The sequence below is a fragment of the Lynx canadensis genome, chromosome E2, assembly GCF_007474595.2.
Source record: "Lynx canadensis isolate LIC74 chromosome E2, mLynCan4.pri.v2, whole genome shotgun sequence".
NCBI classification, from domain to species: Eukaryota; Metazoa; Chordata; class Mammalia; order Carnivora; family Felidae; genus Lynx; species Lynx canadensis.
Window position 1 is genome coordinate 60,196,629 of NC_044317.1, and position 23,579 is coordinate 60,220,207.

A 23,579-nucleotide genomic window follows, 5' to 3' on the forward strand; every position below is an offset into this window, starting at 1 on the left:
AATGACGTAGTTCATTAAGGAAAAGCTTCGTTTAATTTCTGTCAAGCCATGTTATACATGAGTGGTTATTCACATCATAAATTCTTCAGGGTAGATGACAGGATAATAAAATTAATGGGAAAATTATGCTATGTTTGAATGTTTTCCATTCTTTTTGATCTTTGTCACTCTAATAGTTTAAAAACTTTTACTCCTCATTTTAATTTGTACTGTTTTGATTACTTGCGAAATTCTAAATTTACCAAAATATATCTATGTTTATAAAAGCAGAAGGGACGGCTCTTCCTTATAGTAAAATTCCAATTAATAAATGTGGGCAGACTGATAGAACTGGAAAGTTTAAAAATAAGCAAATGGTGTTAACAGTCATTTCATTAAAGAAGTTATACAAGTGACAAATACACATAAAAATCCTCAACATCATGAAACATCAGAGAACTGCAATTAAAACCATAGTGAGTTGCTATTACACTCCTGTTAAAACAGCTAAAATTTAAAAAGACCTGTGGGGCACCTGGGTGGCTCAGTCAGTTAAGCATCTGATTTTGGCTCAGGTCATGATCTCACGGTTCGTGGGTTCAAGTCCCCGCATCGAGCTCTGTGCTGACGGCTCAGAGCCTGAAGCCTGCTGCAGTTTCTCCTTTCTCTGCCCCTCCCTGTCTTGAACTGTCTCTCTCTCTCGAAAATAAATAAGCATTAAAAAAAATAAATTTAAAAAGACTGACAATACCAAGCATTGGCAAAATGTGGAGGAACGGGAGTTTATGTACTATTGGTGGAACACAGACGGGTATAACCAGCTTAGATCACAGTTTGGCAATTTCTTAAATATTGAAACATTCACATTCTCTGACTTACTGGCGTAAGAGAAACAAAACACACATTCATATAAAGAATCATATGCCTATATTCACTGAAGCTTTATTTCTAACAGCACTAAACTGGAAACAATCCAACCGCCCATTAACAGATGAATGGATAAAACAAACAGTGGCAAATCCATAAAGTAGAATACTATTCAACAATAAAAAAATAAACATTCATATAAACAACATTGAGGAGTCTCAAAATAATTATGCACTGTGGAAAATATCAGAAAAGAGTAGACATTTTATGATTCTATTCATGTAAATTCTAGACAATGCAAACTAATATGTTAAAGACAGTACATCACTGGATCCCTGTAGGTCTGGTAAGAACAAGGAGAAATTATAAAAGGGCATGAGGTACATCACAGTTGTTCATTGTCATGATTATGGTGGTTTCATGGGTTTATACGTAGGACAAGAAATTTCAAATTGTACACCTTAAATATGTATAGATTACTGCATGTCAATTATGCCTCAAAATCTCTAAAAAAGTAGTTCAGGGGTGCTTGAGGGGCTCAGTCGGTTAAGCGCCTGACTCTTGATCTCAGGTCAGGTCTTGCTATCAGGGTCATGAGTTCAAGCCCTGCTTTGGGCTCCATGCTGAATGTGAAGCCTTCTTAATAAATTCTTCAAAATAAAAAATCTGAATTGCCCACTTTTTGGAAACCAGCAGGTTTAACAACCTAATACTCCAATGGACAATCTCCATTCTTTCATTTCTCTGCCTTTAGAACAATGGACGGCCCTTGAGGGCAACAGCTCAGGAAGACAATAAGAATTCACAAACTCTAGATTATTTGCTCTAACAATGACTTCAGCTACAGAAGACACACAGCTGTGGTGGTCCTGGAATTCCTCACAAGCATAGTCACTGGAACATGCAAGGTTGCACTTTTAGAAGAGGCATACACCATCTGGTTTGCTGCAGGCCCCTCCCCTGCCTGTTAATCACATCAAGAATATTAGTACCAGTTATGGTTGAAGCCTGGCTCCTGTTATCTGACAGTGATGCCAGTCTTCAGAATTATAAACATCAGGACACTGACTCCTTTGTAGAACCTGGTGAAAAGCTTCCCCTCAACAGCACCCTCCAGGAGCAAGAGAATAGATTCACACCATTCCTAAAGGCACCGGAGCTTGGCAAAACAAGGGACCCCTCCTTAGAGTGTCCTATGGTCTCAGCAAGTATGGAGTCCACAAATTAGGACTATGAAGCGCTGCACTGGTTCCTAGGTCTTGTGCAGCAATGCACATTAGGCTAAAACTGGAATGAGAGCTACTCTCGGTCTTTACGTCGTCCCTGCTGAGGTGCACAAAGCTGGGGCCCCCACAAAAGCACATCCACAGAGTACAATTCTGTTTTCCACCCACGTCAAACAGTGAACAGATTAAAGGTACATTAAACAATAAGGCCTTTATTACTGCACAAACCAGAGCAATGAGGTAGATAGTTACTGGTTGATGACCTAAAGACTAGAAAAATCAATTACAAGTGTCATGTGAAACCAACAATTTCCATGAAGTAGGTAAGCCTTCCCTGCAAGCTTCCAACAGAGCCCACTCTTGGCCCAAACTGAGTCATATTCATACTTAACCAGAAAAGGGAAATCACTGTAAGGGCAAAGACTACTCAAGATTTCCTCCAGGGAATGGGAGAGGCCATAGACATTTGCCTTGCCTTAGGCACACTGGAGTGACCGATGAAGCAGTGTACAAGGTAGTAAAGTGGGATGGCTTCTACTGGAAAAACTGGCAGTGGTGGCATTCGGGTAAGGGCCCTGGGTGGTCTGGACCGTGCAGTGCAGCCCCTGTAAGCCTCACACATGCCTATAAACTGAGGGGATATTTTGCCCCCCTGGATGCTTGGAGGTATGAGGTTCAACTTCAGGCATGTGGCTCCCTCACACAACTATTTAGGGCCATTAGAGTGAACAGGGAGATGGCATGTTTCCTTCAAATCTAAGCCCATTTTCAAATGTGGACTTTCTGGTGTTAAACAACATTGGAGGTTGGAATGAAGGATTTCCCGTATTTCCTACATTCACGGGCCCTCTCCATGCTGTGAAATTTCTGGTGGAGATTGAGGCTAGAGCGTTGGCTAAAGGATTTGCCACATTTGCTGCATTCGTAAGGCCTTTCTTTAGTGTGAACTACCTGGTGTTGAATGAGAACAGATTTTTGCCTGAAGGATTTTCCACATCGGCCACACTCATAAGGCCTTGCTCCTGTGTGAATGTTGCAGTGTTGAGTAAGGCTGGTGCTTCGACTAAAGGATTTCCCACATTCATGACACATATAAGGCCTTTCTCCAGTGTGAATTCTTCGGTGTTTAGTGAAAATAGCTCTTCTGCTAAAGCGTTTCCCACACTGGCCACACTCAAAAGGCCTTGCTCTGCTATGAATTCGCTGGTGTTCAACAAGGCTGTAGCTTTGTGTAAAAGATTTCCCACATTCAGCACATTCATGAGGCCTTTCGCCAGTGTGACTTCAGTTGTGCCGATAAAGTTTGGATTTGGATCCAAAGGCTTTCCCACATTCTCCACACTCGTAAAGCCTTTTACTGGTGTGAATTCTCTGGTGTCTAATGAGAGCAGCTCTTTGGCTAAAGGATTTCCCACACTGGTCACACACATAAGGACTTGCTGTGGTGTGAATTCTCTGGTGTCGAACAAGGGTGAAGCTTTGTCTGAAGGATTTCCCACATTCACTGCACTCATAAGGCTTTTCTCCAGTGTGTGTTCTCTGGTGCCTCACAAGATTGGATTTGCACGCAAAGGCTTTCCTGCATTCCTCACACTCAAAAGGCCTTTCTCCACTGTGGATTCTGCAGTGTTCAATAAGGTTGGAACACTGACTAAAGGATTTCCCACATTCACCACACTTATACAGCTTTTCTCCAGTGTGAACTCTCTGGTGTATAATGAGGGTGGCCCTTAGCCTAAAAGATTTTCCACATTCGCTGCACTCGTAAGGCCTTTCTCCAGTGCGGGATCTCTGGAGCTGAACAAAGTGAGTACTTGCAGTGAAAAGCCTTCCCATATTTGCTAGACTCATAAACCCTTTTTCTAGTAGAGACTCTTGGGTGGTGAACAAGGCTGTGTTTGTGGCTGGAGGCTTTCCCACATTCACATGATTTGTAATGACTTTCTCCACAAGGAAAGGCCTCCCCACACTTGGTGATTTTGTTTGGCTTCTTACTGTTGAGAATCACCTGGTGCTGGAGAAAGCCCAATGTGTCTGGGAACTCCTTTCCAACTTTTCTCCAGGTGAAGGGATTTCCTGACACATGGAATATGCAGCTCTTTATAAATGAAGCCCTGCCCACATCCCTCTTCTCTGCACTGTGATGCTCCCGAAGCTGGTACAGGTCTGCACATGCTCCATCTACATACACTTTCTGCCCAGGTAGATGGGCCAAGTGCAAAATGTCTTTCAGGATTGGGACACATTTCTCACAGGGGTGAGTCTTCTAGATGGAGGCACCTGTCTTTGGAATCCTGACCTGTGATAAAACTTCTATGGAAACACTCTGTTCAAAAGGTGTCTCTTCATCCTCCATTCCATGCCAACAAACTGAAAAAGGAGAAATACTGAGGAGTCATGCTGACGATGGTGGGAAAGTATTAATCATGTTTGTTTTTTTTAAACTTTATGTATAACATGACGTTTTCTCATTTTACAAAACATTGATGATAGAAAAGGTAGTGGACCTGAACAACACTACAGACCAAATGGAGCTAACAGACATATGCAGAACATTCCAATGAACGGCAGAATACACATTCTACTCAAGAGTGCAGGGAACATTCTCTAGGATAGATTATATGATAGGTTAAAAAAAGTCTTAACAAATCTAAGAAAACTGAAATCATATCAAGTATCTTTCCTGACCAAAATGCAACAAAAAGTAGAAATTAGTAACAGGAGGATAACTGGGAAATTCACAAATATGTGGAAATTAAAGAACATACTCTTGCACAACCAGTGATTCAAAGATTAAATCAAAAGGGAAATCAAAAAATATCTTTGGGCTCCCGGGTGGCTCAGTCGGTTGGGCATTCGGCTTTGGCTCAGGTCATGATCTAGCAGTTTGTGAGTTCGAGCCCTGTGTCAGGCTCTGTGCTAACAGCTCAGAACCTGGGGCCTGCTTTGGATTCTGTGTCTCCCTCTCTCTCTGCCCCTCCCCTGCTTGTGCTCTGTCTCTTTCTCTCTCTCAGAAATAAACATTAAACATTTTTTTTAAATAAAAAAAAATATCTTGAGACAAATGAAAATACAAACAATATACCAAAATTTATGGGATCCAGCAAAAAAAGTTCCAGAGGGAAGGCTATAGCAGATACATATCTATATTAAGAAAAAATGAAAGATCTTAAGTAAACATTCTACCTTTGCATCTCAAAGAACTAGAAAAGAACTAAGCCTGATGTTAGCAGAAGGATGGAAATTAAAAAGGTCAAAGTGGAAATAAATAAAATAGAGACTAGAAGGACAATAGGAAAGATCAAAGCTAAGAATTTTTTTTCCCAAAAGATAAAATTGACAAACTTTTAGTTAGACTAAGGAAAAAAAAGAGAAGACTCAAACAAAACTAGAAATGAAAGAGAGGACATTACAATTGATACCACAGAAATACAAGGATCATAAGAGATGACTATTAACCACTATACATCAACAAATTGGATAACCTAGAAGAAATGGATAAATTCCTAGAAACATACAACTACTAAGACTTAATCATGAATAGGAAATCTAGACAGACCGATAATGAATAAAGACATTGAATCCGTAATCAAAAACTTCCCCTTTAAAAAACAAAAACGAAAACAAAACCAAAACCTTCACCCAAAAGAGAAGTGCAGGATTTGATGGGTTCACTGATGAATTCTATGAAACATTTAATGTCATTCCTCATCAAACTCTTCCAAAAAACTGAAGGGAGGGAATACAACCAAATTCATTTTACAAGGCCAGCATTACCCTCAGACCAAAGCCAGATAAGGATACTACAACACAAGAAAATTACAGACCAATATCCCTGATGTACCTAGATGCAAAAATCCTCAACAAAACATTAATAAACCAAATTCAACAGCACATTAAAAGGATCATACGCCACATCCAAGTGAGATTTACCTCTGGGGTGCAAAGATGGTTCAACAAACACAAATCCATAAATGTGATATACTACATTAACAAAATAAAGGATAAAGATCATATCATCATCTCAAAAGATAGAAAAGCATGTAACAAAATTCAGCATCCTTTCATAAACAAAAAACTCTCAACAAATCAGGTATGGAAGGAATGAATGTACCTCAACATGATAAAGATCACATATGACAGGCCCACAGCCAACATCATACTCAATGGCGAAAAGCTGAAAGATTTTTGGTGAAGATCGGGAACAAGACAAGGATGACCACTCTCACCACTTCTATTCAACATGCTACTGGAAGTCCTAGCCAGAGTGATTGGGCAAGAAAAATAAAAACTTGTTAAAATAAATTAATTCAGTAAATTACATTGCAGGATACAAAATCAACACACAAAAATCACTTGCATTTTATACGCTAACAAGGAACTGTGCAAAAAAGAAATTAAACAATCCCTTTTACAAGAGCCTCAAAAATAATAAAATACTTAGGAAGAGATTTAATCAAGGAGGTGAAAGATCTATACGCTGGGAACTATAAAACACTAATGAAAGAAATTAAGATACAAATAAATGGAAACATATCCCTTGTTCATAAATTGAAAGAATTCACATTCTCAAAATGTCCATGCAACCCAAGGCAATCTACAGATTCAATGCAATCCTTTTCAAAATACCAAGGGCATTTTTCACAGAAGTAGAAAAACAAGCAAAATTAGGGTGGAACCACAAAAGACCCTGAATAGCCAAGGCACTCCTGAGCATGAAGAACAAAGCTGAAAGCATCACACTTCCTGATTTCAAATTCTATTACAAAGCTATAGTAATCAAAACAGTATGGTACTGGCATAAAAACAGACACATAAGCCAACAGAACAGAATAGAGAGCACAGAAATAAACCCCTAAATATATGACCAACTAATCTTGACAAGGGGGCCTTGGGGAAAGAGGAAATGGAGGAGTGATGGTACAAAATTTCAATTATTAACATGAGTAAGTTCTGGAGACGTACTATACAGCAGTTTATAGCTAACAGTACCATAATGTGCAATAGTTCTCCCTTATGTTTGAGGGATACACATTCCAAGATCCCTAGTTGAGACGTGAAGCTGCAGATAGTACTGAACTCTGTCTACATTACACTTTTTCGTATACATGCACACCTATGATAAAGTTTAATGTATAAGTTAGGCCGAGTAAGAAATTAACAATAGCTAATAAGAAAGTAGAACAATTACAATAATATACTATAATAATAAGAAAGTAGAACAACTATAATAATATACTATAATAAAAGTTATGTTAATGTGGTCTCTCTCAAAATTTCTTACTCTACCATACCTTCTTGTTGTAAAGATGTGAGATGATAAAATGCCTATGTGATAGGATAGATGAATGACACAAGCACTGTGACTTAGCGTGAGGCTACTACTGACCTGAAGATACATCAGAAGGAGGATCATCTACTTCCAGACTGCAGTGGACTGTGGGTAACTAAAACCATGGAAAGAGAAACCATGGGTAAGGGGGGACTACTGTATATTTAAAATTTGCTAACACACTCACACACACATTCACACACAAATGATCAAGATAATAATAAAGGGTTGAGAGGAAATTTAGGGAGGGATGGATGTTTATGGCTTTGCTGATGGTAATGTATTTACGGGTATATACTTATCCCCAAACCCATCAAATTGTATCCATAAAATATATACAGTTTTTAGACATGTCAATAATTCCTCAGTAAAGTGGTTTAAACATTATTTACTAAAGGCACCAAAGCCAAAACCTCATCAACCTAATCATTACTGGGGCTCAAATTGTTATCTGGGGAATCCCACTACTTTTACACACTGTACTCCTATACTCAGGAAAGTAACCAGATATAAAACAGAAACAGATATGCCTCATTTGAACACTAGCCTTTCCTAAATTTCCCAGTGTCTTAAGACCCAGAAATATCCCATATTGGGCACAGATGCTCTAACATGATGAATACACTTAAATTAATGTAAGTCTCTGACAGAGATGGGCTCAATAAAATGAGATCCCATAGCCCCCCACCTCCAACCCAGGTAAAATGTTAATATGGCCCAATGTAAGTTAAAACAGGGTCTCCAGGGATTAAAACTTGTTATATAAAATCTAATAAATAAAAGAGAGTATCCTCACTACTCCTCTGTCCTACAACTCGATTGTACCTGTTCTTAAATCTAGAAAAATTAAAGGGTACCTCATGGTGGGCTACTGTAACCTAAATGTTGTTCTATCCACCAGGACCCCATATCCAACATCAATATCATTTGCCCTTTGTGTTTCACATTTTATAGGCATTGACAAAGGAATGATTACTAACTAAAGTCCACAGTTTACATTAGGGTTTATCCTTTGTGTTTTACATTTTACCAACATCAGTATTATTAAAACCACTGACTCTATCCGTAATTAAGCACTTGGAACACAAGGTGCCATGGACACAGTCATCTTGCCAGGGAGAGAGCAAACAAGGTTACAGTGCGTTAGGCTGACAGCAAGACTCCTGAATCCCAGACCCTTCCCTGAATGCCTGGAGCAATGGGACTTAGGTCTTCTAAGGGCAGTGCACACAACTATGGTCCGCCACATGACACGTGTGCCAAGAAAATGGCGAAGCGAGCAGGACCCATGGTTTGGCTGCAGAAAGGGCAGAGCTGCCCGGGAGGTAAAAGACAATGGACAAAAACCAGGATACTGGGGTGCGTGTGAAGGCCTTACCCAGCGAAGCTGTAAGTGCCAAGTTCTCCAGCATCGCATCGTGGTACAGGCGTCTCTGAGCCTCATCAAGAAGCCCCCACTCCTCCTGGGAGAAGTCAATGGCCACGTCCTCAAAAGTCACACAGCCCTGCCGTGATGGGGACAGATCATTCCTTGATCAGCTTTTTTACAACTCTGAGTTTCTTCACCCCGACATTCATTCCATGCTCCCTCTCCTTCCAGCGGTCCCCACTATGGAAGACATATCAGGTCCTGGAGCCAGAGAGACCTGCTCTCTTCTCACAGTATCATGATCATTGTCACTGCCCACAGCAACAACCGGCATGTAGGCAGGGAGGTGCCATCTAAATATTGAGCCTGGCATTAGGACATACGTCCTCTTGTCTGAGGTCTCCCAGATTGTGCCTCCGAGACACAACCAAACATGGGCTCACTCTCCACCCTTATGTCCTCAAAGTCACGGCCCTAGGTCCTTCAGTTCATGCTCTCTCTCCATGAAACTACTTCCACCACACCTCTCTCATAGTCTTGCTCTGGAAACCACTTCTCCCCTCCTACCCAGAAGCATCACCCTGGTAATGGCAGGCATTACCTGCTTATGACATCCAGGTGGTGTCTGGCAAATTCCAAAAGGACCCAGCGCTACCCCAGACTTCCACTGATCCCTGCTACCGGAAGGGACAAAACCCACTTGCAGGCTTCTCCACCCGGTTCTGCTCCTTGCTTCAACCCCAGACACCAAGAACCACCTGCAGACCTCAGGTCCCCAGGGCTCCCTTCCACTCGTGGTGCATGTGATGTCCCCTCGTCAGTCACTGCCTTCCTATCCATCAAACCAGCAGTCAAAGCCCAGCCCTGGAGGTCTCTTACCCCAGCCCCAGCGAGGCTCCTAGATGATGACTTCTGCCCCGGTGCTAATTTGCCAGCCTGACTGAAACAGCTAGGATACACCAAGAGACACAATAAATGCCTGGTAAGTCCGCAGTACGAATAAACACTAATGTGGGCCTCAGTGTCATCTTGTCTCAGTTACTCTTGTGCGCCCACATTCCCCTTATGTCCACGCTTCCTGTGGAAGCCCTGGCCACCTGACAGGTTGTCCTCTCCCACAACCTTCCCACAGCCATTTCTCCCCCTCAGCTGTGTTTATGAGGCCCAGCACCCCACCCAGATGCCCAGGCATGACAGTCACAGCTCCCAGCTCCCCTTGCTGTGACCTTTATCATGATGACAAGGATCCCCCTCCTAATTGGGACCCAAGCTACCCCCGGTGCAGACACCACCACCTTCTGGATGTCTCCCTATTGAACCCCTTCTCAGAGTTCCAGACCTTTGTGGCCATCTACTAATTGTTCTCCACACGTGTTTCTCTGAAACATCTCCGAGTCTTAAGATAGCCAAAAACAAAACTCATCTCCCCAGTGAGAATTAATCTTTCTACCAACTTTAATATCTTGGTTAAGGGAGTTTCCACCCTTCCAGCTGCTGAGCCCTACAACTCTTTACCTTTTTCTCTCTCTTTCTCAAAATCTGAAATTCTGGCCAGGCCTAATTTAAAAACTGATCCAGAATCCAACCAGCTCTCCCACTTCAACAGCCAGCACCCCGGTACAACCACCAGCACTCACCTCAAGGACTGCAAGTTGCCTGTTTTTCCCATCATCCCTGGCCCCCCAAGAGTATCTGCTCTCTCTCTTCCAGGCTGCAGCCTCAGGGGTCCTGATGAGACCGAGGTCAGATCACCTCCCTCTGCTCCAAACCTATTTTCCCCATCACCTCCAGAAGAGACACCCAACTTTTCATGGAGCCATTCCAGGCCCGACCCCTTCCCAACTGCTCTCTGTTCTCTCTTCTCTCTCATGAGAAGAGGAACTGCAGTTCCTTGAACAAACACACCTTCACCTCCTAGCATGAACATATTCCAATACCTCTGTCTGGAACAATCTTTTACCTCACTGTATTGGTTGCCAGCAATAGGGACCTCTCCATATAACTTCCAGCCTGGATTTATGACCCTGGGTCTCCAGGCCCAAGAAGAGTGGAAGAGTGGCGGGCAAAGAGACTCAGGACACAATTCTAGAGACCAAGATGGGGGCTCAGGACCATTGAGGGCCTGGGATATCCTTCGCTCACCTTCCTACAGTCCATAAGTGCTTCTCTGGTCTTGGTAATCTGTGCAAGGAGGAGGGTCACCCGAGGGATGTAACCATGGCAGGGCTCCATGGGCTCCCCTGCACCCCTGCCCGGACCTGGAGCCAGGTGACCTGGGATGACTGCATTCTCTCTGAGCCTCAGTCCCCAGTGCTGACTCTTACAACTGCGTGACCTTGGCCAAGGACTCAAACTCCCTGTGCCTCGGAATTATCATCTTCTTTCCGGTCTGTTCTAACTCTGAGTAACTTTTTGAAAACTTTGAGAAGCCTAATTCAGATCTTGTGCCTCTTCTATTCACAACCCTCCATGGCTCCGGCATCCTGAGAATTAAGTTGAAACTCTTCATCTTGGCACTACAGGAGCATTTGCTCCTGGATCAATTGCCCCTGCAAACCGGTCTCTCTGCCTGTAACACTCTCACATCTCATCAACGGTGGCTTTCAGAAACGGGGACGCAGAAAAGAAAAAAAAGAAAAGAAAAGAAAAGAAAAAAGAAAAAAAAGAAAAGAAAAAAGAAAAGAAAAGAAAAGAAAAGAAGAGAAAAAGAAATGGGGACGTCACACATTATCTCCCCACTGACCCGGACCCCTGGGCCTGGGCCATAGGGACGCGAGCAGGCACCTCGTGTTCGGGCCTTTAGGGCCTGGGTGGAGGAAGGGCGGGGAGGGCCTGGAGGCCGCGCGTTTACCTGAGTCGGGTCCCGGGGCGCGGCCGCCGCCATCCGACTCTGTAGGTACAGAGGGGTCCTAAGAGGTTGGCGACAGAGACGGGACTCGTGCACAGTTGTCAACCACCGCCTCCGACCCTCAGACCAGCTGCTGTGCAGTGGGGACAACCCCACCCCTACCGCCTTCTGGCTCTCACCACCGCGGACCCGACTGCACGCTCCTAAAGGTCCCAGATCCCGGCTGCGCGCGAAAGCAAAGCGACTGCAGCCTCAGGGGTGCCGGAAGTCCCGCCCCGAAGCTCTGGTCCACACGCGGAAACTCCCCTATTTCTGCGCGTTCATTGGCTGCACACTCTGGGCACGCGGCACTGGCAATTATGGGTAATGTAGTCCCCACGGTGGCGCTCGGCACGAGGTTCGCGGAGCTCCGAGGCCACGTTTGCTCGCGGAGTACAGACACCGTCTAGGAAGGTGTGAGGAGGGGCCCCGGGACGGTCCCCTCGCGGAAGCTCGACCCGCACCCGGGCGCCCCTCGGCTGAGCGGGGTGGTCGTGGGCGACGTGGGAGGTCTCCCCCGGGGAAGCGCCCAGTGCTGGACGTGCCTACCCCCTCCCCAGTCCCGGAGCCGCTCCCCACGCGCCCCGGCCCCGCGTCTCAGAACGAGTTAAAAGACCCGGATCAGGCCCGGCGGCACTGTGTGCGCTTCCCGCGGGTCGCCCAGAAAGGTCGGGATTTGGCCTCGGCGGGCACAGGTGCGCACTCTTCCCCCCGAGCCGCCCGGACGCGTCGCTGGCGGCTCAGGTCGGCGGCCCGAGGCGGGGGCGTTTTGCCCCCGGGATCCGCGGCGGAAATTCGGCGCCTGGAGCCTGAGGGCCCCGGGGGAGCCCTGTCGGGAGGAGCCCGACACCCAGGAACGTCAGCGCGCGCCAGCAACTCCCCGCTGTCCTTTGGGGGGCCCTCGGCGGCAGCTCGCGGCCCTCACCGCTCTCGGGACCCGGGCGGGCGCCCCCTGGAAGCCCCTTGGGTGGAAAGGGGGAACTCAGACTCGGGGGCCTCTGAGGAGGTGCCCACGCCCTCTAGGTGTGTCCCCGGATCCCCGCGCTGCCCGGCCCTCCACCCGAGCTTCCGTGGGGCCCACCGGCACCTTGGGGTCTGAAGTTCCATCTCCTCTGTGCCCAGCCCACGCTGTCCCCGGTCAGATGCGACCTCAGATCACACCTGGCCCGCTGACCTGATGAGCATGTCTGTCTGCGGAGGGAAAGAATTAACCAGGTTCCCTCAGGGAAACAGGTGCACTGAGAGCCCCAAGCGGAACCTACCTTCAGCGTGGGCTTCTGCTGCCTCCAAGACCTACCTGCCCCTGAGCCTAAGTCCATGCAAGCAAGGCCCCACCCGGGACAAAGCCCCACCCCCCCCGTGTGGCTTCCCGCAGGGGTGTCTGGAAAGCAACCCAAAGCAATGGTGAATGCTTTTAAAACAGAAACTTGAAAAATACTTGATAAGTCAAAGGGTGAGAACCGCTTGTGGGGTAGTAGAATGGGGTGGCAACCTGAGTGTAAACAGCAGGGGGGTCATTGTTGCCTTTGTTCCCTGCAGGGTTCTAATAGCACCCTCACTCTGTGGCCTGTGCCATCTGCAGCGGTTCCGAGCCCCAGCAGTAGTAGTTCTTTGCCCAGCCTTGTGAAGTCTCATCCAGCACCTGCACAGGTTAGTTGTTGTTTTTTTTTTTTTTTTTTTTTTTTTTTCCAGACACCTTGGCGACCCCACGCAGATTTACTGAGGTTTCTTCAGTGCCCATACCCCGTTCTCTGTTGGGCTTACGTAGGGATTCCAGACTCCTCCTCACCCTGAGCTCTGAGTACATGGAAATCCACAGAGTACAGCATGAAACTTCTAACCTATTTAAGGGCTGGAAGAAATCTTACTTGAAGTAGGAGCCGCTTCTAGAAGTCTTACTTGAGTTAGGAAGGTTATCTTTTGAGTTGAATAAAGGAGGAAGAAAATCCCAAAGTAATGGGCTCAAGCCATATATTACCTTTATTTCTAACAGGATGTGTCTGTTTCCTTTTGGATATATATTTTGCTATGTGTAGTTTACTCACACTGGAAGAAAGATGGGTTTCCTTGACTTCATTTGGGGAATGGAAAAGAGAGTGGAGGAGGGAATTTAATGTGTGGGCTGCAAGGTTGATTGGGATGGGCAGTGGGGAAGATGATTCTGGAGCATCAGGAAATGAAATAGAGCATTAAGGAGGTGATAGAAGCGAGAAAGTTTTCCTTCTAGGTGTTAGTCCCTATTTGCATACTGATGGAAGGTCAGTAGATAGGGGAAAATAGGTGAGGAAAGGGATCATGGAAAACAGCAGGTGTGAATTACTTAAAATGTTAACAGAATGGTTCATTAGGGAAATTTTATCCAAAACCATGATGAGGTATCACTCCACATCTACCAGGATGGCCGTGGGGCAGAAATCGTATTGACAAAGCCTTAGAAAAATTGGAGAAATTGGAGCCCTCATCTGTTGCTGATGAGAATGTAAAATAGTGCAGTGTGAGATTGAACAATGTGAAAACCAGTTTAGCTGCTCCTCAAAAACTTGAATATGGAAATACCATTGGGCCTAGCATTTAACACTCCTGGTATCCAACCCAAAGAATGGAAAGCAGGACTCAAACAAACACTTGTACACCAATGGTCATAGCAGCACTCTTCACAATATCCAAAAGGTGGAAACAATCCAAGTATCTGTTAACACAGGAAAGGATTTAAAAAATGTGGTATTTTATACAATGGAATATTATTCAGCCACAAAAAGGAATGAAGTTCTGATACATACAACAAGATGGGTGAAACTTGAAAACATTATGCTAAGTGATTAAAGCCAGACCCAAAAAGATAAATATTATGATTCCATTCATAGGAAATACCCAGAATAGTCAAGCTCATAGAGACTGAACATATGTTAGAGGTTGGCAGGGCCTAGGTAGAGAGGGAAATGGGAAATTATTGGTCACTGGGTACATATTTTCTGTTTGGTTTGATTTTTTTTTTAAGTTTCACGTGTCCAGCTATAAAATAAATAAGCCACAGGGACAAAGATACAGCATAGGGAACAGAGTCGATAATATTGTAATAACCCTGCATGGTGATAGATGGTGGCTGCACTTACGGTGAGCGTTGTGTAATGTATAGAGTTGTCGAATCACTATGTTGTGTACTTGAAATTAACACAACTTTATATGTTGTATTATTTTTGTATATAAATTCTATTTTCACACATATATGTGAACTAGAAACAGATAGTGGTAATGGTAGTAGACACAGAACACTGCAGATTTACTTAATGCCACTGAATCGTATACTTGAAAATAATTAAAATGGAAAACTTTATATTACATATAATTTACTGCTATGTATACACCAAAACACCTGCAAAGTGAGAGATTTTGTCTAAATCCCCAAACTCACGATTTTTCCTCTGTTCTACTATTTCAAAATTTCATGGATTTTTCTATGAATGAAGCTAAAACAATTTGAGTAATGTTTGTGTAAACAACTTACATAATATTCACGTGCCCCTATTATAGGGTTCATGAGTTCTAGGACCTAATTGTTTCAGTCTACACAGCATAATACTTTCTTATCAAAAATCTGAAAATTATTGATCCCTAAGTATTAGCAGATGATGGAAAGAATGATTGAATTTCCCGTAGAGAACAGAGTCTTATGGTCTCAGCCAAGTTAGCAAAAGCTGTTTACCTCGCCTAGCCAATAAAACAGAACCGGTTTTGCAGTTTACCAGTGACACGAGTATCACTGAAAATGAGCAAAAAGGGACTGAATGTTGAGAAACATAAAGACAAAAATACAGAGGCATCCACCAGCCACTGGCCTGGAATAACAAATAGAATCATCCAAACAGACAAAAGAGAAGACAGTGAGTAAAAAGAGAGAAAGCAGCTCACAAGGATCAAAATGGTGTACGTAGCTCTGGCCTCGGGAGAAGGTCTAGGAGAATGGCTGTTGCTGTGAATATATTGGACCTGTTGCCTGTGCCTGTGTAGGAAAATAACCATGGAGCCACTAGCCCAGACCATGAAGGCCAAACATGCGAGGTCAATTGTAGAAAATAGGGCTGTCACTATAAACTTTAAAAATCAGTCCGGATTTAATGGGGAGCAGTATCCATAATTTATCTTCACACTAAGGTTTTTACTGTGCGTTGGACCAGCTATTTTAATAGGAACAAAGATGCTTACCAAGAGATGCAGGATCCAGCAAAGGCAACAGCACAAGTAAATGCACTTTGAGGATCTCCTTCTGAGCTCCATCGAACTAGAGACATTGAGGCGAAGCCTAACGGCTTGGAAGCCACTGAGGAGGGAGGTGGTGCTGAGGCAGACCCCCCTGGCTGCTCTGTGGAAGTAGAAGAAAAACTTACATCCAGCCTCATTCAGGAAATATGTTGCTCCAAAAGCTGCCGTTATATGAGGGATCCCTCTGGAGAAAAGCACCAAGGAGTTGGCTAAGACCAGTTGATTGAGAATCACGTCTGTGGGTCTCACCTTGTGTCCAGTGAGCAGAGTGAAGTTATAAAGACAAAGAAGGGAGAAGTTTCCAAGGATTCCCACTCCCAGCTGAGTGACTAAGGTAATCCCGATTTGCCACTTGACAGAAGCCATCACGTCATCTATGGAACATTGGTTTCAGTAGCAGCCAGAGGAATGCAGTTTGACAAACAAAAAGAAATATTTACCACCAAACCCAGTGGCCTCCAGCACTAAGCTTAGCACATTCTTTCTAAATTTAAATAAACACTATAGGGGCGCCTGGGTGGCTCAGTCGGTGAAGCGTCCAACTTCAGCTCAGGTCATGATCTCACGGTTCATGAGTTCGAGCCCAGCGTCTGGCTCTGTGATGACAGCTCGGAACCGGGGGCCTGCTTCAGATTCTGTGTCTCCCTCTCTGGCCCTCTCCTGCTGGCGCTTTGCCTCTCTTTCTCTCTCAAAAATAAACAAACATTAAAATTTTTTTTAAAAGAAAAAAATAAACATTATATATGTATGCTAATGGGTACAGAGTCTATTCCTGAAGGTTCCACTTGGAAACAAATGTCTGTTCACTGGAACATGGTGAGTGATTTATGGCCCATCTGCACAACAGAGTTTTCCACACCTGTGAATTGAATGAGGAGGATCTCTAGACTCTGATCTGCAGTTATGAACTGTGTGTATTCTGAAGTGAGAAGCAAGGTACAAAACTGTGTGTAACATGCTAAGGTTTCCCCAAGTGTGTGGAGGAGTGACAATATGGACACAGAACATATATAGGATGGGGCTAATTTTAAAGCTAGACTTGTAAGGAAGAAATGTTGTCATAGTGCCTTATATGTACAAATGTACGTATTTCACATAATTATTAAATAATGTTAAATTAGGGGCGCCTGGGTGGCGCAGTCGGTTAAGCGTCCGACTTCAGACAGGTCACGATCTCGCGGTCTGTGAGTTCGAGCCCCGCGTCAGGCTCTGGGCTGATGGCTCAGAGCCTGGAGCCTGTTTCCGATTCTGTGTGTGTCTCTCTCTCTCTGCCCCTCCCCCGTTCATGCTCTGTCTCTCTCTGTCCCAAAAGTAAATAAAAAACGTTGAAAAAAAAAATTAAAAAAAAAATTATGTTAAATTAATTGTTTTAAAAGCACTAAATTCAAATGTTACAAAATTTGATTGGCTATCCACGTGGCTGTCCCTGTATGTAAAGGAAATATGAATAGGGAAATACATTTCAAGTGAATTGAAAATTAGAATTTTGAGTGTATATCCTGAACGGGGATAAATGGAGGCAAAACTATCTGCCCAAATCTTAACTTTTGTCTACATATTTTACTATAATGTATTTGTAGGGTATTTTGGGAACAAACATATTCGTATAAATGGGAAATAAATCTTTCCCTATAAGACAAAACAAATGCACATATGAAACCAAATACTCTGAGTAAAAGTCTAAAGCCTACATTTGACAGAAATAATATCAACTCCTATAGTATTGGTTTTAACTTGCATGTATTTCATTTTTCTTTTCATTGAAAAAAATCTAGAAATTATAGACAACTTCATGACAGTGCCTAATTCTAGCGCCCAGTTTATGGACACCTAATACAGTTTTTCCGTATAAGAAGCAGTGTGGTTTAGGAAAAAAGAAAAAACTGACATATTCCAGATCTAGGGCAGGAACCTCCAAAGATCATCCCAAAACTCCTTGCTTGGCAAGGGAATAGAGGAAACCATCAGTGCTGAGGGTTACTTTGGGAGGTGGCAAGGTCTGTCCTGAAGAAGCTGTCACTGCCCCAGTTTGGTGCAACGGTAACTTGAAAGGATTGACAGATAAACCAAAGGCATATATAGACAAGTAATGCAAAGGTTAATGCCGGAAGATGTTAGGGAAACAACTAATTATTCTGAAAACTGGTAAAGGGTGACTATCAACCATTACCCCTGCATTAGCTGAACAGCCTGCATTTTGCAGAAATGTCTGTGGAGGCACACAAAAAAATGGCCTGTTTGGATAAGACTTGTGGATGTCAGATAAAAATATTTCATCATGGGAAAAGATTCAGAGATACGAAATTAAATAGTAAAAAATAAATTCAACGACATTTGAGGAGAGACTTCCTCATGAGGACAATCCCTTCTTCCAGAGTCACTGATGTTTCAGTCTTGGTTGATGAAGTATGAAGACTTCTTCAGATTGCGAAGACACAAAGCCAGCATGCTGGACAGCAGTTTACGGAGTCACGGTCTTCCTGGCATGGATTAAGGAGCGATAGCTGTAAGCTAGGTTTCAAGTTCCATGATTGAAAACTGAGATGGTTATACACTTGAGAAACATCGGAATTGTTATTAGGATAAATCACATAATTTAGAATAGTCCCAAATCAAGACAGTTTAAATTTTCCTTTTTAGGCAATAGCCTTTTCCAAGGTGTCAGTGGATAGTGAAAGACTAGTGGAATTTTGGAAAACAACATTAAAATAAACTAATATGAGGGGAACATTGATTGAAAACCAGAAACTGTACTTAAGTCATACGATTCATTTTGAATAACAACAAAGAAAACCATCATCCTAGATGGAAATTTTTGGAATGTTAACAATAAAATTCACACTAAGAAGTATGTTACTGAATAAAATTCCAATGAAAATGTTAACATTTCTCTTTTTTTAATATTTATTTTTGAGAGAGAGAGAGAGACGGGAGGGGCAGAGAGAGAGAGAGAGAGAGAGGGAGACACAGAATCCAAAGTAGGCTCCAGGCTCTTAGCTGTCAGCACAGAGCCCAATATGGAACTTGAACCCATGAACCATGAGATCATGACCTGAGCTGAAGCTGAATGTTTAACTGACTGAGCCTCCCAGGTGCCCCGAAAATGTTAACATTTCAAAATTTTCTCTATTAACATCAAACGTATGCAAAATTTTAAATGTTTAATGAAAAGAACTTTCCTTACTGTATATAAAGTAAATAATAACTCTGGGTTACTAATGGCAAAAACCAAATATGGAATAGAATAAGGAGATTACAAATTATCTATGTTTGCAGGTATTTATGAGATAAATTTATAGAAGTTTATATATGATAAAAGTTAATGCTGAATTATTTCGGAGAAATGAGTTTTTTAATATATGGTAGTAAAATATTTGGAGACTTAGTTAAGACATCACAGGTATATTTTTTGAGCTTTAATCTTAAGAAAATAAATAAATACTGGATCTAAACCTAAGAAATGTCTAATCTCTTAGCTAAAAATATGTTCTCTTTTTGAATTTATTTATTTTTTAAAATATTTTTTAAAGAGAGGGAGTGTGTGAGTGGGGGAGACAGGCAGAGGGGGAGGAGAGAGAGAGAGAGAGAGAGAGAGAGAGAGAGAGAGAGAGAGAGAGAATGAATCTTAAGCAGGCTCCATGATCAGAGCAGAGTCTGGCTCAGGGCTCAATCCCACGACCCTGGGATCATGACCTGAGCCGATATCAAGAGTTGGGCACTCAGCCGACTGAGCCACCCAGATGCCCCTGGTAGTAGTATATTTTCATAATTTTGGCTGAGCCAAGTATTACTAAGCGTGCACCAAAACTGAGGATTTAAAACATTTGTACCACATTTGTATTTATGTATAGTTAAGGGGCTCTTGGGTGGCTCAGTTGGTTGAACGTCCAACTCTCAATTTCAGCTCAGGTCATGATCCCGGGGTCGTGGGATTGAGCCCTGCATCGGGCTCCTTGCTGAGTGTGGAGCCTGCTTAAGATTCTCTCTCTCTCTCCCTCTGTGCCTCTCCCCTGCATGCTGTCTCTAAAATAAAAAAAAGATAATAGTTAAAAGTGTTTTCATGCTTATACTGTTTTTTTACTGAAAGACCCTCAAACAAATAGAAAAATGAAACTCAAAGAAAGCATTTGAATATGTAGAAGCAGCAATTATAATAATCTCGGTGTTTCTTTGGCAATGTAAATGAACAGGCAACTCTTAGAAAAGAAAGCATACATTATAAAATGTGTTTTTCTCATAAACATCAGAAAAAAACAAATTACACCAAAAATGACATTGTACTTTTTAAATGCACACATACTCTTGCTGAAATTTCATTAGGGTCGGTTTCCTCTAGAAAAATTGCATCATTTTTATTGCATATCAGAAAAGATACACAATTTGAAGTTTTCTTATTGGCCTGCTGTGTTACACATTTTAAAATGTGTAACTGACTGTGACCTCGGGATATTCAGATGCGCCAGTGGAATCCCCTTTCACTATCTCCTGTGTACTCCACCCTGACCCTCAATAAAGGCGCTTGCCTAGAGGTCCTCCTCCATTTCCTCTTCCATCCCCCACCTTCTCCACCTGCTTGGTTGAGTCAACCCCCTTGGCTCTTCCACCAATGACCCCCTGGTGGTGTGCCCGGACTCTGTCTCTGTAGGACCCGTGACTATAATAAACGGTTTTTCTGGCCCTCTCTTGTGTCTGGCTGAACCTGACACACCATGTCATGACACATACAAAACAGCCGCAAATTTAAAATGTTTTGAAAATCATTTAGAATACTGAATACATAAAATTTTACCTGATATATTTTTTCTCTTGTTTTCTGGAATGATTGTGCAATTTGAGATTAAAGTAAATGCTGTGTAAAATACATTTCAATTCTATTTTAGTAACTGAAATAGAGCAGTTTGTATTTAAGTGTGGGGGAGACACCTCACGCTTGGTAAACAACCTAATGGGCTAGTGATAAGAGAGTCCGTGGGGTGAATAGGAGGAAAACACCTCACTAGTAAGTATCAATCATATTCCTTGGACATTGATTAATATGTTTCATAAAAGAATGCAGAAGGTGAATTCACTCAGCCGTAAATCAGCAGATGTGACTTAAGAGAGATCTTCGTGACTGAATATAAATTGGTCTAGAAGGATCCTCCACAAGTGAAGCAGGGTTAACTGTCTGGGCTGGGAAAGAGGAAAGGGGCAGGGGAGGGGGTGTCAGAGTGGAAATCCACCTGAAATTTATGCGTGAATTGATTTCCTAAAAATTTCATGGTGAAATTCGTAGTTTTTAAATTTAAAATTTTATAATTAAAAAAAGTTTGTTTATTTTAAGAGAGAGAGAGAGAGAGAGAGAGAACAAGGCAAGGGAGAGAGAGAATTCCAAGCAGGCTTGGTGCTGTTAGTGCAGAGCCTGACATGGGGCTCGATCTCATGAACCATGAGCTCATGACCTGAGCCCAAATCAAGACTTGGGGGCGAGGGAGGGGGGATGCCTGGGCGGCTTAGTCTGTTAAGCATCCGACTCTTGATGTTCCCTCTCTCTCTCTCTCTCTCTCAAAATAAATAAACATTTTTTTAAAAGCCCACATGAGAGTCCTAAAATCTGAAATTGCCGTGGTTACTGATCATTCCAGCCCTTAAAGACTTCAGAAGTACAAAGGCAATAGGGGCGCCTGGGTGGCGCAGTCGGTTAAGCGTCCGACTTCAGCCAGGTCACGATCTCGCACTCCGTGAGTTCGAGCCCCGCGTCGGGCTCTGGGCTGATGGCTCAGAGCCTGGAGCCTGTTTCTGATACTGTGACTCCCTCTCTCTCTGCCCCTCCCCCGTTCATGCTCTGTCTCTCTCTGTCCCAAAAATAAATAAACGTTGAAAAAAAAAAAAAAAAAGAAGAAGTACAAAGGCAATAAAGGATCATGACATTCCCATAATCACAGGGTGTTGGGCAACAAAGGGAGGATCCAAATTAAGTGACTCCTGGTCTTAGCGAGGGGGCGTGAACTTCCCCGTCAAACAAGTTCTCCAGTCAGAATTTTATTTTATTGTTTTATTCTTATCTTTTTAGTTTGATAAACATACATCTTGGAGGGTAGAGAGAGCAATAGGTTAACGGCAGAAGAAGACTAACAAGGCACTTTTACCATCTGCTGGATTACACAGCAGGGTAATACTACTATTGGAAGACTACTGAAGTCTCTGATTATTCCTCCCTCCCTGCTCCAGCCCCAAATCCTACAACCATTAGGCACAGTGTTCTTCAAATAATAATCTCTCTTAACTGGGGGATGAGATTGGTCTTTTAATTCTGTAAACAGAAGATAAATATTAACATTCTTCTGATGACAAAGTTTCAACCTTTGTCATCACAGCTTCAGTTAGTACAACAGGCTCACCAGAAAATCTAACAAGTAAATTCGTGTTCTAGCACCTGTCACGCAGACCCCAGGCAACTACTCAGAGGCTGGAGTTCATTGTCATTATCTAACTGTTGGGCACATATCTACTGTGTGAAGTCTTTAGAGCGTGTCCTATGATGTTCAGCATCTTCAGAGAGAAATGAAAGATTTCATAGAAGCTGTAACTCTGAGGAGAGAGGAGAAATGCCAGGTAGCCGTAAAGAAGGTGGGTAAAGGCGGGACGCCTGGGTGGCTCAGTCAGTTAAGCATCTGACTCTTGATTTTGGTTCAGGTCATGATCTCATGGTTCATGGGTTTGAGCCCCTAGTGGGACTATGTGCTCACATTGCAGAGCCTGTTTGGGATTCTCTCTCTCTCCCTCTTTCTCTGCCCCTTCCCTTCCCTGCCTCCTCTCTCTCTCCCCCCTTCCTCTCTCCCTCTCTGAAAATAAATAAATAAACATTAAAACAAAAAAGAATGTGGGCAAGGGGGTGGTAGGTGTCAGATGTTCTCAGGAAACGCCATTTTTCACTAGACACAGAAATATGTTTCTGTTTCAACCCATAAAACATAGAGCAAGAGAGAGCATGTGTGCACTTTATATCTGTGTTTTTTACTGGATTTTTTGTGATATAACTCTCCTATGAATCTCACACTTATCTAAAAAAAACAAAAACAAAAACTAGACACTTACCCCAAATAACATTTGGAATCAGGACAGTAGGTGTTCGGGAAGCATCTGTGCAGAGGTGGAAAGGAGCATCCGAACCCAGGATAAAGGTTTGGGACTCCATGATCTCATCTCCATGGTGTAAAGTAATTATCGTGTCACCAGTAATTTTGGTGACAATACCTGCACAGGGAGTTGAGATTTTCAATGAAAAACATTTGCAGGTTGTACAAATTACTGAAAGCAATTAATGTTGAATTACAAAGTTTTCTATCAAAAGTTTCAGGGATAACTAAGGAACAACTTAATTGTGAAACATTTAAAAAATAAATCTCAAGGAACACTAAGGAGGCCAGACAACATTGGGATCTCTTAAGTTGGAGAATGAAACCAAACACTTCATCATGCAGGATTATTAATCATTTTGGAAGTTTGTCTGAAAATATGATTCCTTTCCATTCCTGAGCTCACTGTGGGTACTGACTGAAATGAGTAGAGATTAAAAAAAAAAATAGCTGGGTGGTTCAAATAAACAGAAATCTGTGATGTTACATTCATTAAGTGTTTTCCAAGATATTTATCAGAGTTCTTATGTTGGTTGGGCAC

The 23,579-nt window shown here is 42.9% G+C and overlaps 2 protein-coding genes across 2 annotated transcripts; both read right to left on the reverse strand.

Moving 5' to 3' along the window:
• Window positions 1–1,488: 1,488 nt before the first annotated feature.
• LOC115502309 (zinc finger protein 416-like) lies at window positions 1,489–11,809 on the reverse strand. The gene is made up of 2 exons (XM_030297579.1): window positions 11,625–11,809; window positions 1,489–4,442 (listed from the first exon to the last, which is right to left on the reverse strand). Exon 2 carries the CDS (start codon window positions 3,921–3,923, stop codon window positions 3,357–3,359), a length of 567 nt encoding a protein of 188 aa, XP_030153439.1. The 5' UTR covers window positions 3,924–4,442; window positions 11,625–11,809; the 3' UTR covers window positions 1,489–3,356.
• A 3,559-nt stretch (window positions 11,810–15,368) lies between these two features.
• On the reverse strand, window positions 15,369–16,286 carry LOC115502306 (vomeronasal type-1 receptor 1-like). The gene is given in 1 exon segment (XM_030297576.1): window positions 15,369–16,286. A coding segment is annotated over 1 exon segment (918 nt).
• Window positions 16,287–23,579: the final 7,293 nt, after the last annotated feature.

What these genes read in the sequence shown, in the direction of transcription:
- LOC115502309 (XM_030297579.1), bottom strand. Translation starts at nt 3,923, where the DNA reads ATGAGTCTAGCAAATATGGGAAGGCTTTTCACTGCAAGTACTCACTTT.